The sequence below is a fragment of the Lutra lutra genome, chromosome 17, assembly GCF_902655055.1.
Source record: "Lutra lutra chromosome 17, mLutLut1.2, whole genome shotgun sequence".
NCBI classification, from domain to species: Eukaryota; Metazoa; Chordata; class Mammalia; order Carnivora; family Mustelidae; genus Lutra; species Lutra lutra.
In genome coordinates this window covers 54,284,066-54,302,457 of record NC_062294.1, presented here as the reverse complement: position 1 = coordinate 54,302,457, position 18,392 = coordinate 54,284,066, and the positions used below count along the sequence as shown (strand labels likewise).

The following is an 18,392-nucleotide window of genomic DNA, read 5'->3' as shown; positions in this document are numbered from 1 at the left end:
CCAAGAGGCCAGACTTTGAACTGGACCTGGAGTAGGCTGAATCTAGTGCTGCACTGGAATATAGAGGCCTGGAACCAGCCTGGAAAATATTTTCAGAATCTAGTAGGTGTAATTTTTTAAGTAGGTTCCATGCCCAGTGTGGAGCCCGGCATGGGGCTTGAACTCAGGACCCTGAGATCAAAAGTTGGACGCTCAACCAGCTGAGTCACCCAGGCATCCCTGATATGTATAATTAATTGAATGTAGTTAGGGGTAATGATAGGGGCTGGCATAAAACTGATACAGGAAGAGGTTCAGACCAAGTCCCCTGCTGAAAAACTGCAATCTCAAAAAGGGCATTAGATTAGGTGTTAGGGAGGGCGCCTGGATGGCTCAGTTGGTTAAGCAACTACCTTTGGCTCAGGTCTTGATCCCAGAGTCCCGGGATCGAGGCCCTCATTGGGCTCCTAGCTCCGCAGGGAGTCTGCTTCTCCCTTTGACCTTCTCCTCTCTCATGCTCTCTCTCTCAAATGAATAAAATCTTAAAAAAAAAAAAATATATATATATATCTATATATATAGATATATATATATATGGTGTCAGGGGGAAACTAAAGTAGAGGCCTCTCAGTAGGTGAGGTATTTTAATGGCAGTTAGGTGATTTTTTTTTTTATTTTTTTTTTAAGATTTTATTTATTTATTTGACAAAGATCACAAGTAGGCAGAGAGGCAGGCAGAGAGAGAGGGGAAAACAGTCTTCCTGCTGAGCAGAGAGCCCGATGCAGGGCTCAATCCCAGGACCCTGAGATCATGATCTGAGCTGAAGGCAGAGGCTTAACCCAATGAGCCACCCAGGTGCCCCTAGGTGATTTTTTTTAAATCAATGACGTAAGTCCCACTAGAATCACTTGGAGAGAACATCTTAATTGTTTTAAAGATTTTGATATGGAATATAAAGACTTTGGGTCGTGTATAAACGTAATGTTTATATTGTATCAATTTCAATATAAAGCATATTACAATAACTCTACATGTTTACGCTCAAGTATAAGGTCTTGAATGTGAGTTATACACTGTAAAAGTTAGACTAAGCTTCCTGAGGGTAGGAAACTTGTTAACCGCTATATACAAGATGTCTAGAAGAATACGCAATACAGAGTAGGCACTTGATAAATATTGAATATTTAATTAATATTAAATTGAAATATTAATTGAATCTCATTCAATAAGCAATCTGGTCTTAACTAAGATTTAAAACAGGGCCAGGAAAAAATTAACTAACTCAATAATTAAACAGGGCCAGAGAGAACCAAACTGCAAGTAACCTCAATGTATCCCAAAACAAGCTTTAAGAATACCGGAGGGCAAAAATATCCTGATCTCCCTGGCTCTCCTCACTCCCACATGATAAAGTTGACAGTGTCTGTCATCCAACCAAAACTTATCAGGCAGGAAAATATGATCAGTGTTGAAAGAAACCAATGAGAAGTGACTAAAACTGACATATATGCTAGACTGAGCAAACAAGGACATTGTCCTGTATAGTTATAGCTGTATTCTATCACATCAAAAACGTAGAGGTATGATTAATATGTTAATAAGAATGTATTGGGTTTATAAGATATGTTTTACTTCATATTTTATAAGCCCTCCCAGAATATTGTTGTTTATTCACTATCTTGATCAGAGAGTGGAGAGCAGTTAGCAGTTTCACTAGGCATTCCTCACAATGATACCTCTTACCCCCCTGGCCAAGAACTCAAGGTTTTTCTCTTTTGTATAAGTTCAGGTTCTCTAAGCACTTTTTCTCTCTTTTTTTTTTTTTTTTAAGATTTTATTTATTTGACAGAGAGAGATCAGAAGTAGGCAGAGAGGCAGGCAGAGAGAGAGGAGGAAGCAGGCTCCCTGAGGAGCAGAGAGCCTGATGCGGGGCTCGATCCCAGGACCCTGGGATCATGACCTGAGCCGAAGGCAGAGGCCTTAACCCACTGAGCCACCCAGGCGCCCCACTTTTTCTCTTTTTAATAAAAGCTTCTGTTCTCTTTGTAGTTGAATTTGTACTTGAGTGTTTTTTGTCTTGTCATTAAATTCACTGACCTTCCCTTTTGCAAACACAAGTAGGATAAAATACCGTTCCTAGGTTTTAGACTCCTCACCCACCCCAACCTATTTTTCATTTTGGAAAGTTTTTATTACTGTCTTTTAAAGTTCACTGATTTTTTTCTTATACAACATCTAATCTGCTATTAATCCCATCAAAGTATGTTTTATCTCAGAAGTTGTAGTTTTTATCTCTAGAAACTTGGATTGGGCCTATCTTTTTATAGCTTTCATATCTCCATTTAATATGGCTCAATTTTTAAACAGTTTTTAAAGTAATATCTACATTCAACGTGGAGCTTGAACTCACAACCCCAAATGAGCCAGGCAGGTGCCCCAACATGGTTTACTTTTAACCTAATATTTAAAGTGAGTTTCTAGTGGTGCCTGCATGGCTCAGTCAGTTAAGCATCTGCCTTCTGCTCAGGTCATGATCCTAGGGTCCTGGGACTGAGGCCCACATTGGGCTCCTTGCTCAGTGGGGAGCCTACTTTTCCCCCTCCCTCTTCCTCTGTCTGCTGCTCCCCTGCTTGTGCTGTCAAATAAAATCTTTAAAAAATATTTTCTCGTAGGCAGCATGTAGTTGGACCTATTTTATCTAATTGATAATCTCTTTTTACTGAGGTATTCAGATCATTCATAATTAAAGTGGTGTTATTTATCCCAGCTGGTTTTGCTCCCCTTTTTGTCATTTTCTACCTTCTTTTGGAGTAACTTTTTTTTTTTAATTTATTTATTTCGGGGGTGGGGGGGGAGAGTGAGACAAACTCCCCACTGAGTGGGGAGCCCAACACAAGGCTTGATCCCAGGATCCTGAAAACATGAGTTGAGCTGAAATCGAGAGTCAGAGGCTCAACTGACTGAACCACCCGAGTGCCCCTGGAGCAACTATGTTTTATGATTATCTCCACCGTTGGCTTTTTAGGCATAACTTTATTATTTAAGTGGTTTTTTTAGAGTTTATAGCATGCATCATTCATTTATCGGCGTATCTTCAAATTATTATACCTTCTCATGTATAGTACCAGAATCTTATATGCCAATTTTCTATAGCCAAATCAGCTTCTTTGAAGAAATTATCTTCTGGATGCTCCTAGGATATATTTTTAGTGGACGGGTAAACTGGCTTTACATGATAATTACACATTAACATTCCTAAGTCCATATACTTTTGGAATCTTTACAAAATATAAAGAATTTTCTGGCATTTAAACTTCAGTGCAGGCCACCTTTTTTAGTCCAGTTTCAGTCAACCAACCAAGCAAACTGTAGAGCCATTCTAACTGAGTTTGAACATTAAAGCCAGAAGTAATTCATGGACAGCCCATATTGTTAAATTTGCCTGATTCAAATTTTTATTCCTTCCACCATAATTCCACAAATGTTTCCCAAGATTTTTTTTTTCTTTAAGGATTTTATTTATTTATTTATTTATTTGACAGACAGAGATCACAAGCAGGCAGAGAGGCAGGCAGAGAGAGGAAGGGAAGCAGGCTCCCCGCTGAGCAGACAGCCCCATGTGGGGCCCGATCCCAGGACCCTGAGATCATGACCCGAGCCAAAGGCAGAGGCTCCAACCCACTGAGCCACCCAGGCGCCCCCAAGATTCTTTTTATATAATAAATAAATTTATATAAAAAAAATATATATATATTCTTTTTATCAAAAGAATGCAAATTTTTTAAGCGATGTAATTCACCACAGTACTAGACTGCTTTGGCTGTCATAAAAAATACTAGAGTGGGTGTTTGAAACAAAAGAAATTCATTTTCTCACAGTTCCAGGGGCTAGAAGTCCACAATCCAGTTTCCAGCAGATTTGATTTCTGGTCAGTACTCTTCCTGGCTTGCTGACATCTGGCTGCCTTCTCACCATGTCCTCGCAAGGCATTTCTGCAGTTTGTCTGCACAAAGAAAGAACTCTCTGGTGTCTCTTCCAATAAGGACACTGAACTCACGGGGATCAGAGCCCCACACTTAGGATCTCATTTAACTTTAATTACTTCCTCCAAAGTCCCACCTCCAAATATAGCGGGGTGTTAGGGTGTTCTACATGTGAATCTGAGGAGACACAAACATTCAGTCCATAATATTCCACCCCTACCCTCCAATTCTTTACCTTTTTGCATACAAAATACACTCCATTCCAGCAACCCTCAAAGTCTTAACTCATTCCAGCATCAACTCTAAAGTCTACACAGTCCAAGTCTCATCTAAGTCATATATGGTTGAGACTTCAGGTGCAATTTACCCTGAGGCAAAATTTCTCTCTAGCTGTGAACATGTAAAATTAGAGAAGTTACTCATTTCGAAAATACAATGGTAGGACAGGTGTAGCATAGACACTCCCGTTCCAAGAGAGAAATTAGGAGGAAGAAAGGGGTATGGGTCCCTCAAAAACTCAAAACCTAGTAAAGCAAATTCCATTAGATCTTAAGACTTAAGAATTATCATCTTTGGTTACTTATCTTCGGTTATGTCAGGCTGCCAGGCATTGTAGGTCACGTTGTAGGTGGGAATCCTAACACTCTTGAAACTTTACATTCAAACCTGCAATTTTACATTCTGCAGAATGTAAAGCTCCACCAAGGGTATTTTTGCCTGCATTTACAATTTTTGTAACCCTAGCATGCAGAACAGCGTTTGCCACATAGTAGGCATCTTATAAACATCCGGATGAATGAATAAGCCCTTTAATTAGAAGGTGCTCTAAGCCTGGTTGTGTAGCTGTGGGGACGGAGTTCCGCACTGGAAGCTCATCAGTTTAATTAGTTGGGCTGCAATATTGAAGAGAACCACTTCCTTTACTCAGAGGGTTTTTTTTTTTTTTAAAAGGATTGCTTTTATTTATTTATTTATTTATTTATTTATTTTAAAGATTTAATTTATTTATTTGACAGATAGAGATCACAAGTAGGCAGAAAGGCAGGCAGAGAGAGAGAGAGAGAGGAGCAGAGAGCCTGATGTGGGGCTCGATCCCAGGACCCTGGGATCATGACCTGAGCCGAAGGCAGAGGCTTTAATCCACTGAGCCAGCCAGGCGCCCCTGTTTTGTTTTGTTTTTAAGATTTAAAAAATTTAAGTGCAATCTACCCCCCCCAGTCACCCCAAGATCAAGAGTCACACGCTCTATGACTGAGCCAGCCGGGAACCCCTCAGAGCTTTTGATTCAAGGTATTTTTCATCGTTAGAGAGAGAAAAGCCGCATCTTTGACTCCCGCCACCGTAGGAGAGCCCGGCTTCTCTTTGAGCTCTGCCGCCTGTTGACCCCCATCAACCCTGTGCCCCGTTTTCACCCACACGAATCCTACCAAGAGCCTTCTAACCCCGTCTGCCCACTCTGACCAATGCCGCTTTCTCCACAAAGACCCCTCCAGCCAGCATTCCCAGGATACTAACCCGTTCCCCTCCAACGGTTGCTCCGGCTCGGCTCGAACTCCCTCCCCTGAGCACTTCTACGCGGGCCGCGCGCACTTAGCTTCTCCCCGTCCTTTAACTGAAAGCGCCTTAAAGCCCGCGACCATCTCGGCGGGTCCTGAGGAGAGACGTGGGCAGGCCTGAGTTTCTCAGGAGCTAAGCAGTATATGCACCGCCCCCGGTGAATGTTACAAATTCGGGGCCCAAAGGCTAAAAGTGGTCTGGAAATAAAGCGTTTTCAATAGCTGCTCACCGTCTAGAGCCTTTCCGAGAATGTAGCAAAGCGAAACACGCCCGCCTCCCGGCACTCTGTGGCGAAACCGCCGCTCTCTGCAAACAGCCTGGAGTCGGCGCTGCAATATGACGTCACAGAGGCCGCGCCTAGGGCCAGATTCAGGATCTCGGGAACCACGCGCGTTGGCCCTCGTCGGCCGCCGTCTCGGTGCTTCTAAGGGTCTGTCAGTTGCTGAGGTGGGACTCGAGGGCGGTAGGCACGGAGGGGAAGTGTTTGGAGAAGTGGTGCGGTGATCTGTGTCCAGCGGTGAAGATCGAGGTTATCGCCAGGTCAGTATCGGTTCTGGGAGTGTTTCGGGGCCAGGGAGAGCGCGTTGGGTTTGGGATTTGTTTTTGGGTTTTTTTTTATTTTTTTTTTTTTATTTTTTTTTTTTTTATTTTGTTTGTTTTTGTTCCGGAGCGCGTGGGGGTAGGTGTTGGGGGAAGCGAGTGGGAATTCTCGCTAGCGGGTTGTGTTGGAGGATCATTTGGTAGTTCCCTGGGGAGGGGGAGCTTGTGAGGTTCTGTGCTGGGACGAGAACTTGGGGAGAGTAGCGGTTTGGGGTGTCTGGTGGGGGGAAGCGGGGGTCGTGTCCGTGTTGGGGACGGAGTTTGGGGAGTTCCGTTGTTGATGCTGAGCACATCCTTACTTTTAAAGAGTGGATTTCTGGCCTCTTGCGCCCATGTTTACTGTATATTCTTGCAGAAAATGTGTTTTCATTTTTATATCCGACCGATGTAATGGTTCCTAAGTAGTGCTCAAACTCCCAAATAGTCCGGCAAGTAACTCTTGTTAAATTTTAGTGTATTTCAGTTTTAATGTTAGGATGAGTTGTGTAGGTACTGGTATATTTTATACATTTTGATTCTGATATCCTGTCAGCTATTTCCATATTACTAACGCTTTGGAAGTTATCGGTTTTGTTTTGTTTTGTTTTTATCTATTGCAGTTGTGTTCTATCACGTGGGTGCTTTTATTTTTGAGTAAAACTGATGTGGGTATAGGTCCAACACTTTCAGGAACATGTGATGGATTTCCTTTAACACAAATGTTTTGTTTCCTTGACCAGCTGTGGTGGTGATTTTCCACATGTGTTTTAGACATATCTGTTTATGTTTATTCCTAGATAGTTTATACTGTTATAAGCCTAAATCTTGTGGTTTTATTTTCCATATGACCCCACCCCCTCTTTTTTTTTTGTTTCTTCTAATTTTTTTTTAATTTTATTTATTTATTTGTCAGAGAGAGTGAGCACAGGCAGACAGAGTGGCAGGCAGAGGCAGAGGGAGAAGCAGGCTCCCCACTGAGCAAGGAGCCGGATGCGGGACTCGATCCCAGGATGCTGGGATCATGACCTGAGCCGAAGACAGCCGCTTAACCAACTGAGCCACCCAGGCGTCCCTCTTCTAATTTTATATAATGCACAAAAGCAAAAATTTGAAAGATGTACTTATTTTGTCCCCTCAGTCTACTATTAATGTTACTGCCACTAGCTTATACATTGATTCCTTAATATTTTCTAGTTGAGTATTTTTGTTATCTGCAAATAATTTTGGCCAGGTGGCAAGTGTATGAACTGTGGAATAAGAAGAATCTGCTTCCGCCTCTGACTTGGGTAGGTTAATATCTGAGTCAGTTATTTTATTTGTGAAAAAAGCTATCATACTTAATAGAGTTGTTATGAAGATCAAACTAGCAAATGTTCTTTAAGTACAAAGTGTAATGCGTGGCACCTAGTATAGTCTGAATAAATGGTAACTATGATTTTTCAAGTTTTTGTTTCTCAAAGATTTCCCCCCCAGCTTTATTGAGATGTAATTGACATACAACATTCTGGAGGTTTAAGGTGTACAGTGTGTTGATGTAATACACTTATATATTGCAAAATAATTACTACCATAGGTTAGGTAAAACTTGCATCATATCACATAGTTACCATTTCTTTTATATGGTGAAAACATTTAAAATCCACTCTTTTAGCTTTCAGTTATATAAAACAATCTTTATAGTAATCACCATGCTGTACAATGCAGCCCCTCAAATAACTTTAAAATTACTTAAATTTATATTTTTTCCTCTCTCTTTATTTAATATTTGATTTATAGATTACTAGATTTCCTGGTGTCGTATATTCCTGGAAGAAACCATATTTGTCCGTAGTGATTTGTTCTTTTAATATGTGGCGGGGTTCCATTTGCTGATATTTTATTTAATATTTTTGCATCCAGAAATAAAAAGCTGTCTTGAATTTCTTCAGAGTAATCAGTGGTGAAGGGAGCTGAGTGGTGGTGTAGATAATACAAAATTATTACTTTTAAAAATTTATATTTTTAAATTTAATTTATTTGACAGAGAGAGAGAGACAGCGAGAAAGGGAACACCAGCAGAGGGAGTGGGTGAGGGAGAAGTAGGTTTCCTACTGATCATCAGGGAGCCCAATACAGAACTGGATCCCAGGACCCTAGGTTCATGACCTGAGCCAAAGGCAGGCACTTAACCAACTGAGCCACCCAGGCGCTCCGATAATACAAAATTAGATTTGATGCTCTGGTTTCTCTTCAGATCGTATAAATCTTTTGCCTTTTACAAAATTAGATTTGAGTTGATAATTATTGAAGGCACATAATGGATATGAGGTGTTTGATTATACTTTCCTTCCTTCCTTCCTGAAAGTGCACACTTGGGCAGGGGCAGAGGGACAGAGAATCTCCAGCGGCTCCACACCCAGCAAGGAGCCTGAGGCAGGGCTCAATCCAACGACCCTGAGACCCTGAGACCATGACCTGAGGCGAAATCAGGAGTTGGATGCTTAACCGTCCGAGCCACCCAGGTGCCCCTCCTCTTTTTTTGTACATAGGGTTTTATTATACTGTTTCTTCTTCTTTGGCTTGACCTTTTTCATAATAATGGCTGTTAACTTTATACAAATGGAGGGGTGCCTGGGTGGCTTCATTTGGTTAATCATCCAGCTCTTGATTTCATGATCTTGGTCCTGGGATTGAGCCCATCATTGTTGGGCTCCCTGGACAGTGGGGACCCTGCTTCTACCTCTCCATCTGCTGCTTCCCCTGCTTGTGCTCACTCTCTGTCTCTCTCTCAAATAAATAAAATCTTTAAAAAAAAAAAACTTGATACAAATGGAATCATAGGGTATATGTCCTTTGGTGTCTGGCTTCTTTTGCTCAGTATTTTGTTGTGAAATTCATCTAAGTTGTTGGATATAGCAGTAGTTCATTTTTTATCATTGCTGTATGGTATTCTTTGGTGTGATTATATCCCAATTTATTTATGCATTCCACTACCTAGTATGGTCTGAATAAATGTAGCTATGATTAGACATTTGGTTGTTACTGGCTTGTATCTATTATAAACAATGCTGATACAAACATTTTTGTGCTTGCATTTTGATGCATGAAAGTTCTGTTGGATATATACTTAGTAGAATTCCTGAAGTTTAGGGTATACTAGGTACAAGGAGAAATAACAAAGGCCCAGTCATAATGGGAGTTTCTTAGCATATCTCACTCAGTAACAGAGAATAAGGAGACAAAAAGCTAGAAGGCTGTAGTTTAACTGTGGTGGGCAAAGTTTCTGTAGAGAGCAATGAGAGAGAAAATATTTTAGGCTCTGCAGGCCAGATAACCCTGCACCTGCTCAACTCCACCATTGTAAGATGAAAGTAGCATAGAGAATACGTAAACAAATGAGTATGGCTGTGTTCCAGGAAAATGTTATTTACAAAAAAGATCACCAGCCCACTATACTGCCAACCCCTGAACAATTAGAATAACGTGATTAATAAACGTGACCAGTGTAAAACACTCCCCCCACAATGAGTTTTCTCAAGTGCACATAAAACAGTTATAAAAATTTAGCATATGGGGGGCGCCTGGGTGGCTCAGTGGGCTAAGCCGCTGCCTTCGGCTCAGGTCATGATCCCAGGTCCTGGGTTCGAGCCCCACATCGGGCTTTCTGCTCAGCAGGGAGCCTGCTTCCTCCTCTCTCTCTGCCTGCCTCTCTGCCTACTTGTGATTTCTCTCTGTCAGATAAATAAATAAAATCTTTAAAAAAAAAAAATTAGCATATGGTGAGCCATAAAGCCAGTCTAAACAAATTTCAAAGGATTGAAATCATATAGAATACTCTCTCTGACTACAGTGGAATTAAATTTATAAAGCAATACCAAAATGATAACTAGAAAGTCTCCCATTTTCTGGTAAGCATACCATACATGTCTATATAATCCATGATTCAAAAAAAATTATAGTGGAAAAGTTTTGAACTGCATTTTATAATCTACATGTCAACTTTTGTTGAATTCAACTAAAGCAATCAGTGGAGGGAATTTAGACACATATTAGAAATGCATATATTAGAGGGGCTCCTGGGTGGCTCAGGCATTTACACACACACACACACACACACACACACACACACACACAGTAATTTTATCCAGCCAGAAGAAAAAAGGAAACCTTGCCTTTTGCAACATGGATGGACCTTGAGTGCATTATGCTACATGAAATAAATCAGAGAAAGACAAATTCTGTATGATCTCACTTATATATAGGGAATCTTAAAAAATGGAACAAAATGAAAAAAACAAGGTCATACGTAAAGTGAATAGATTGGCGGTTGCTAGATGCTGGGGGGTTGGTGCAATGGGTGAAAGGGATCAAAAGATGTAAACTTCCAGTTATAGAATAAATAAGTCATAGGGATGTAATGTACAGAATGGTGACTGTAATTAATAATAACATATTGTATATTTGAAATTTTATAACTATACGGTGACAAATGTTAACTAGACGTATCACGGTGACCATTTCATAATGTATACGGATACTGAATTGTTACCTTGTACACCTGAAACTAATATTTGCCAGTTATACCAAAAATAATAATACCAACAGATAGTAATTATATATAGAAAGGAAAAGAGAGAATCTCAAGCAGACTCCCAGCTGAGTGCAGAGGCCAACTTGGGGCTCAATCTCACAACGCTGAGATCATGACCTGAGCCAAAATCAAGAGTCAGATTCCCAACTGACTGAGCCACCCAGGTGCCCCTAAAACCCAGCTGCTCAGAAGTACAAGTGGCAACATGGGAATTGTGACTGGTATCTGAAATGTGGTCATGCAAAACTGAGCCTTAATCTGTGGGATCTGCATGAATTCCTGGTAGTTAGCATCAAAACGGAGTTGAATTTTAGTATATGTGGTGTCCAGGGAGTTAGGAGAATTGGCTGGTGTGGGGACGAACTCCCACACATTTGAAGTCAATAGTGTTGGGAGAAAAAGCTTGCTGATAAAACAAGAACAAAATAAAATCCTATAAACCTCTTGTAAAAGGGAGCCCCTGGGTGGCTCAGTGGGTTGGGGCTCTGCCTTCAGCTCAGGTCATGATCTCAGGGTCCTGGGATCGAGCACTGCATTGGGCTCTCTGCTCAGCGGGGAGCCTGCTTCTCCCTCTCTCTCTGCCTACTTGTGATCTCTGTCTGTCAAATAAATAAAATCTTAAAAAAAAAAAAAACTCTTGTAAAAGGATACATCAGGTATAAAACCATTTGCATAAACTTCTTAAATGCACACAGAAATAGAATATATATTGTTACTTTACTCACCAGTTTATTATAAGAGATACAAATGAACAGCCAGATGAAGAGGTACATAGGGTGAGGTCCAGAAGGGTCCTGAGCACAGGAACTTCTGTCTGTATGGAGTTGGGGTGCCCCACCCTCTTGGCACCTCAAAGTGTTCAACTCAGAAGCTCTCCAAACTGTGTAATTTAGGAGATTTTGTTGATTATATAGGCATGATTATATAGCCGACTGATGATTAAAACTCAGTCTCCAGCTCCTCTCCACTTTGCAGAGTTCCAGCGGGTGAGGCTGGAAGTTCTAACCCTCTCATCATGCTTGCTCTTTTGGGGGACCACTCCCTATCCTGAAGATGTCCGTGGACCCCCAGCCACCAATAATCTCATTGGCATATCAAAGCTACTCTTGTCACTCCAGAGATTCCAAGCATTTTAGGAGCTGTGTGCCAGAAACCTGGGACAAACGCCAAATACCTGTTTCCCATTGTACCATAATGAGTCTAAGGAAGTAGCCACTCCATTCCTAGGCTATTATAGGTTTGTAACAAAAGGAATACTGAATTTTATGAGCTACTTTTTCAATATTGCTTTAGGCTTTTCTCTTCTAACCTATTTATTTTGTTGGCTACTGTTGGCTGCCATCCTGACATCCATGCCCCTTTTGTTAAGAAAAATCCCTATTTTATTTAGACAGCCCTCCATCTAGGAACTTGATCTTTTTTTTTTTTTTTTAAAGAATTTATTTATTTGACAGAGATCACAAGTAGGCAGAGAGGCAGGCTCCCTGCTGAGCAGAGAGCCCAATGTGGGATTCAATCCCAGGACCCTGGGATCATGACCTGAGCCAAAGGCAGAGGCTTTAACTCACTGAGCCACCCAGGCGCCCCCTAGGAACTTGACCTTAACCTCAGTTCACTATAAAATGCAGATTAGTCCTACCAATCAGGATATTTCCATTGCCATTTTTTGTTTCATTGCTATGTTGCAGGCACGGACATTTGATGCAGCTCTGATCTGTTAAGTATGAGGGAAAGTCTGCCAAACAGCTTCTGGGAAATGGTTGAGTCCTTGATCACCAATCCTAGAGATCTCAGGTGTAAATTCATTCATGTCTAACCCCCTCTTCTACCTCCCTCCTGCCCCTGTGGAGTTCTGCATTTGATTGTATATCATTCTTTTTAGGCTGGCACTGCAGGGAGACTAGACTGAAGGGCCAAGATGGGACAAAGTGTTGTCCGGATTAGACATGGGGATGGTAGGTATCCTTGTTCACTGCGTTCAGCAGTTGGTCAGAGAATGGGTCAGAGATGAGCTCTCTGGGTATGGAGGATTCAGGAGAGCAAGAGAGTCTTTGAGAATAATTTGCTGCCTTCCAGGTTGAAGCAAGATTCACTTCATGGTGTTGGTGTCCTCAGAGTATGAGTTTCTAGCATGGCTCCAGGGCTTGGCCCTTGGGGAGACTGATCTCTGACGTGCTGCTGCTGAGGCAGGGATGGCTCTGCCTTTGCATTCCGGCTTGTGTGGGAGTTGCCGGCTGGGTGTGCATAGAAAATACCACAAGGGGTTACTTCCAGGGGTTCTGTTTTTGCAGCTATGACCATATGGCCACACCATAATATCATGTGCTAGGGAGTAAAATTCTTTTTTTTCTTTTTTAAGATTTTGTTTATTTGAGAGAGAGAGAACACAGCGGAGAGAGGAGCAGAGAGAGAGAAGCAGACTCTCCCCTGAGCAGGGAGCCCAACGATGCTGGGCTCAATCCCAAAACCCTGAGATGACCTGAGCTGTAATTGAGAGTCAGACACTTAACTGACTGAGCCACCCAGGTGCCCCAGGGAGTAAAATTATTAAAGTGCACAAGAAAGAAAAAAAATTGAGGCTGTTGGAAAAGGAATATGTCATAATGGAGAGAGGCAGATGGGGATTCAGATTCCCACATTGCTACTTAGGGAGGATGTTAACATGGCCAACATACTTCACCTGATCAAGCCTCAGCTTACTTATGTTTAAAATGGAGATCATGGTTACGTTATAGAGTAGTATTTAGGAGTAAATAAGATGATGCTCATGATTTTTATACTACCTTGGTCTTCAAATGGGATAATTGCTCCAGTGCAATAAACAGAAATTTTAGGAATGTGTGGGCACAGGTGGTTTTGAGGCAGTTTCCGAGCCACCGCTTGTACCCATTATCTTTCCTAAAATTGATCTGTGTGAGAACTTGGCAACAGACAAGATCATCAGCTGGGTTTTTTTCCCATGTCTTTCACATCCATTCTAGTCCAACTTTGCCCCCCCAAAAGGGGCGGGGCATTCCTCTCACCCATTCCATGTCTTCCTATGGAGCATGGCCCCATGATCTGAAAGCTTTCCTGGTGTTAAAAGAGACAGAGGAGGGGCACCTGGGTGGCTCAGTGGGTTAAGCCTCTGCCTTTGGCTCAGGTCATGATCTGAGGGTCCTGAGATATAGCCCCGCATCAGGCTCTCTGCTCAGCAGGGGGCCTGCTTCCTCCTCTCTCTCTCTGCTTGGCTCTCTGCCTACTTGTGATCTCTCTGTCTGTGAAATAAATAAATAAAATCTTTGAAAAAGAGGACATGTTGGAGCCTTTTGTTAGAGTAAGTCTACATGGCAAGAGAAAGCTGGGGTCCCAGGTGCATATCCTCTTACAGTTGAATTTGCTCTTGAATCCACAGATTCTAGTCTACAGGAATAAGATATTTTCAGTATTGAAAGAAGGTGGAGGTCCCAGTCTTGGGAGATCATCATTTCTGGCAGCAGCCTGACCTGAGATATCTGACCATAACTTCCAGGCAGGCCCAGAGCAGACAGAAGACAGTATACCCTGCAGTTGGCTAGTCCTTTCTTCAGAACAGGAGAACATGACCAAGGACCGGGTAAGGTTTACTTTGCCTATTTTTGTCCTATGTTTCCCAGTGGATTTGTGGAAGCTTCTAAAACAGTCTGGGGCGGGGCGCCTGGGTGGCTCAGTGGGTTAAACCCCTGCCTTCGGCTCAGGTCATGATCCCAGGTCCTGGGTTCAAGCCCCACATCGGGCTTTCTGCTCAGTAGGGAGCCTGCTTCCTCCTCTCTCTCTGCCTGCCTCTCTGCCTACGTGTGATTTCTCTCTATCAAATAAATAAATAAAATCTTTAAAAAAAAAAAAAAAAAAGAGTCTGGGGCACCTGGATGGCTCGGTCTGTTAAGTGTCTGCCTTTGGCTCGGTTCATGATTCCAGAGTCCTGGGATCCAGCCCTGCGTTGAGCTCCTTCCCCAGTGGGGACCCTGCTTCTCCCTCTGCCTGCTGCTTCCCTTGCTTGTACTCTCTCTCTGTGGAACAAGTAAATAAAATCTTTTAAAAAATGTTAAATAAAACACAGTCTGATAAAATGAGACAGTGTATGTTGATAAAAATAAGGATCTGTCAGAAAATAAGTTTAGGCTATAATCTTAAAATCTGGGCAAGTTAGGAAGCAAGATATATGGGTCACAGGATTCATACAAAGCCCTTAAGGATGGAACCGAGGTAAAAGTGTAAGATCTTGTGGGCTTCCTTACCTTTGAATTTGTGTCTCATTTTTGACAGCTGTAATAACAAGAAAAACATGAAAAGTTACATGATGTGTAGTGACCTTGAGGAGAAAACAAAGCAGTTCTTCAGGGAAAATAATTTCATTGCCCTTAGTGCAATGAAAGATTGCACTTGATTGGACAACATTCTTCAAAAGCAGTGCACTTGGACAGTAGAACTTTCTGGCAGTCCACACTTTACCCATGAATAAAGCCTAAGTTATTTAATAGAATGAATAGGCTGCTTGACCTTTGAATGATCCTCCATTAAGAAGAATTCTGCCATTTGGGTGCCTGGATGGCTCAGTGGGTTAAGCCTCTGCCTTCAGCTCAGGTCATGATCTCAGGGTCCTGGGATCGAGGCCTGCATCCGGCTCTCTGCTCAGTGGGGAGCCCGCTTCCCCCCACTTCTCTCTCTGCCTGCCTCTCTGCCTAGTTGTGATCTCTCTCTCGCGCTCTCTCTCTCTGTCAAATAAATAAATAAAGAAAATCTTAAAAAAAAAAAAAGAATTCTGTCATTTGGCAGAAGACAGCTGAAAGTTCCACTCTTTGATAACAGCTCAGAGTACAGATAGTGGCAATGCTTCTTTATACATTCTTATACATTCTTAATACATTCTTAACCACAGGTTTAGAGAATGAAGGCAGAGTTAATTATTCCTGGTCTGGCATTTATATTTTTAATTACTTAACTAACATGATGCATGGTTACATTTGCATATAAAAGATTCAAACATAAAGAAGTATTTTTTTTAAAGATTTTATTTATTTATTTGACAGAGAGAAATCACAAGTAGGCAGAGAGGCAGGCAGAGAGAGAGGAGGAAGCAGGCTCCCCGCTGAGCAGAAAGCCCGATGTGGGGCTCGAACCCAGGACCTGGGATCATGACCTGAGCCGAAGGCAGCGGCCCAACCCACTGAGCCACCCAGGCGCCCCACAAACATAAAGAAGTATTTACACCAAAAGAGAATATCTGCTTTCTCCTCTTCCTGCTCAACCCCGAACCCAAGAGGTAACAGATGTTAATAGTTTCGGTCTCCAGTCAATCTCTTTGTATAATTGACATGTGAGAGTATATATATATATATATATATATATATATATATATATTTTATATGCATAAATATGGGTACTTAATACATGCATTTTTTCATTTTTCATTTAAGAGAGTGCCTTGAAAATCATTGGCATCAATAGGTTTACATCTAACACATTTTTTTAAGATTTTATTTTTACACAATCTCTAAACATAACATGGGCCTTGAACTTGTAATTGCAAGATCAAGAGTCGCATGCTCTACCGACTGAGCCAGCCAGGCGCCCCTTACCAAATTGATTTTAATGTTTGTGTAGTAATGTTACAGCATGGAGGTACTGCAGTATATCCTCAACTGCTTTTTTTTTTTTTTTTTTTTAAGGTTTTCCATTTTATTTTTTAGGGAGAAAGAGCACACATACAATGCAAGCAGATGGTGGGGAGGGACAGAGGTAAAAGGAGAGAGAATCTTGAGCAGGCTCCATGCCCAGTGTGAAGCTGAACACAGCGCTGTGTCTCACAACCCGGAGATCATGACCTGAGCTGAAATCAAGGGTCAGACATTTAACCAACTGAGTCGCCCAGGCGCCCTCCCATCAGTTTTTTTTTTTGTTTTTTTTTGTTTTTTTTTGTTTTTTAAATATGGAACGCTTCACGAATTTGCGTGTCATCCTTGCGCAGGGGCCATGCTAATCTTCTCTGTATCGTTCCAATTTTAGTATATGTGCTGCCGAAGCGAGCACCCTCCCATCAGTTTTTGATGGACATGTAGCTATGGATAGTTTTTCCCTGTTATAAATAATGAACAATCTTCCTCCACATTGATTTGTCTCTGCAAATATTTTTTTTTCAAATATTACTGTAGTACTCTTTTAGGCTAAGAAGAATTAATTAATAGAATTCTGTGGTGGTGGTGTCTGAAGGTTTGTGTCCCTACAAAATCCGTATGTTGGGATCTTAACCCAAAGATGATATGTAAGCAAAGGTGGGGCCTTTGCACCAGGGAGTGGGCCCTCACCAGAATGCAACCATACTGGCTCCTTGATCTGGGACTTCCCAGCTTCCACAACTGTGAGAAACAAATTTCTGTTCTTAAAAGCTACACGGTCTCTGGTATTTTGTTACAGGAACCCAAATGAGCTAAGACACAAGGTCCTGTGGTATGTGAAATACTCACAGGCGTAACTTATCATGGGAAAATGACTAGAATGTGTTCCTATCCCTCTTTCCTGCGCCATCTGTCCCACCTTAGATGGTGTTGGCATTTGTTGTTACAGGTACCATTATCATTCGAGGATGTGGCTGTCGGCTTCTCCTGGGAGGAGTGGCAGTTACTGGCTCCATCTCAGAAGGACCTGTACCGGGACGTGATGTTGGAGAACTATAGGAACCTGGTGTCAGTGGGTGAGGACAACATCACAGTCCATTGCCTTCTCTTCCTCGTTTGATAAAATCGGTAGTGTCTATGAAATATCTCCTGGTTTGGGCTAACACACTGTAGGGAATAGACTTATTTTCCTTTTTGGTGCTAGAGCGTATATGCTCTCCCTTCCCCAGGAGAAGAATTTTGCTTTACTGAAGTATATATGATATACAGACTTTCTCCAGTTTTCACAGATTCCCCAAGCTTTAATACGTGGTGCCAAGTTTTTAATGAGTTCCCATTTACAGGTTATCAAGCCAGCAAACCAGATTCACTCTTCCAGTCGTTGCAAGGAGAACCACCATGGATGGTAGAGGGAGCAGCTTGGAGTCAGAGCTGTCCAGGTGAGTGAGTGAAAACCAAGAAAATGGGGAGAAAGGACAATAAAACTCCAGTTGGCCAGTGAAAGGTCAACACTTTGTAAGTGTGTGGAGAACTTTTCTTATATCAGTTGGTGACACAGAAATCTGAGCAACTCCTTTCTGTATCTTATTTATTGGGCTGTTCTTTGCCTGCTATTAAAGGATGAGGTCTTCCTTTTTTTCCTCATTTCTAGATCTCATTACAGTTTTGGCTCTTGTAGGATCCAGATTTCGTACCTGGTTCCCTCCTGCCCAGCTTGTGCAGGTCTTCTCCCTTTCCTTTTCTGCAGTGTTCCCACCTCCTGTCCTCACCGACTTGCTCCTTCATAGATGGCTTTGCATTTGGCACAGTTCTCATCTTCTGCCCATCCCCACCTCTTTCGAAAGGGCTAAAATCTACCTCCCTGACAACCCGCCTCACCTGAGCTCATCTAAAAACTACGTGTACCTTGTCTCTTAGGGCACCTTATTTACTTAATCAGCCTCTGCTTCCCCAACTTCCAGGCTCTGGGTTTTTGTGTTTTTTTTTTTTTTTTTAAATGTTTTGCTTGATTCTCACATTAAAAGTTTCATTCAGGGGTGCCTGGGTGGCTCAGTGGGTTAAAACCTCGGCTTTTGGCTCAGGTCATGATC

At 41.9% G+C, this 18,392-nt stretch overlaps 1 protein-coding gene, 1 long non-coding RNA gene and 1 other non-coding gene across 19 annotated transcripts in view; 1 reads left to right on the top strand and 2 right to left on the bottom strand.

Moving 5' to 3' along the window:
• Positions 1–3,638: 3,638 nt before the first annotated feature.
• LOC125088921 (uncharacterized) lies at positions 3,639–5,855 on the bottom strand. The gene is made up of 3 exons (XR_007123806.1): positions 5,750–5,855; positions 5,479–5,614; positions 3,639–3,983 (listed from the first exon to the last, which is right to left on the bottom strand). It is a non-coding gene; the product is annotated as an uncharacterized LOC125088921 (long non-coding RNA).
• A 36-nt stretch (positions 5,856–5,891) lies between these two features.
• Positions 5,892–18,392, top strand: part of LOC125088884 (zinc finger protein 577-like) — a 32,093-nt gene continuing 19,592 nt past the window's right edge. For 2 of the 17 annotated variants that reach the window (XM_047710490.1, XM_047710489.1), the window contains exons 1-6: positions 5,913–6,060; positions 12,358–12,463; positions 12,552–12,624; positions 14,181–14,264; positions 17,252–17,378; positions 17,646–17,741. In XM_047710490.1, coding sequence (XP_047566446.1) covers positions 12,616–12,624; positions 14,181–14,264; positions 17,252–17,378; positions 17,646–17,741 — 316 coding nt within the window. In that variant the 5' untranslated portion in view covers positions 5,913–6,060; positions 12,358–12,463; positions 12,552–12,615. Of the gene's footprint in view, positions 6,061–7,293; positions 7,386–12,357; positions 12,464–12,551; positions 12,625–14,063; positions 14,265–15,857; positions 15,951–17,251; positions 17,379–17,645; positions 17,742–18,392 lie in introns of those variants that run through there. The other 15 variants (XM_047710485.1, XM_047710499.1, XM_047710484.1 and 12 more) reach the window with 15 other exon arrangements.
• LOC125090113 (U6 spliceosomal RNA) lies at positions 16,611–16,717 on the bottom strand. Its single transcript, XR_007124198.1, has one exon. It is a non-coding gene; the product is annotated as a U6 spliceosomal RNA (small nuclear RNA).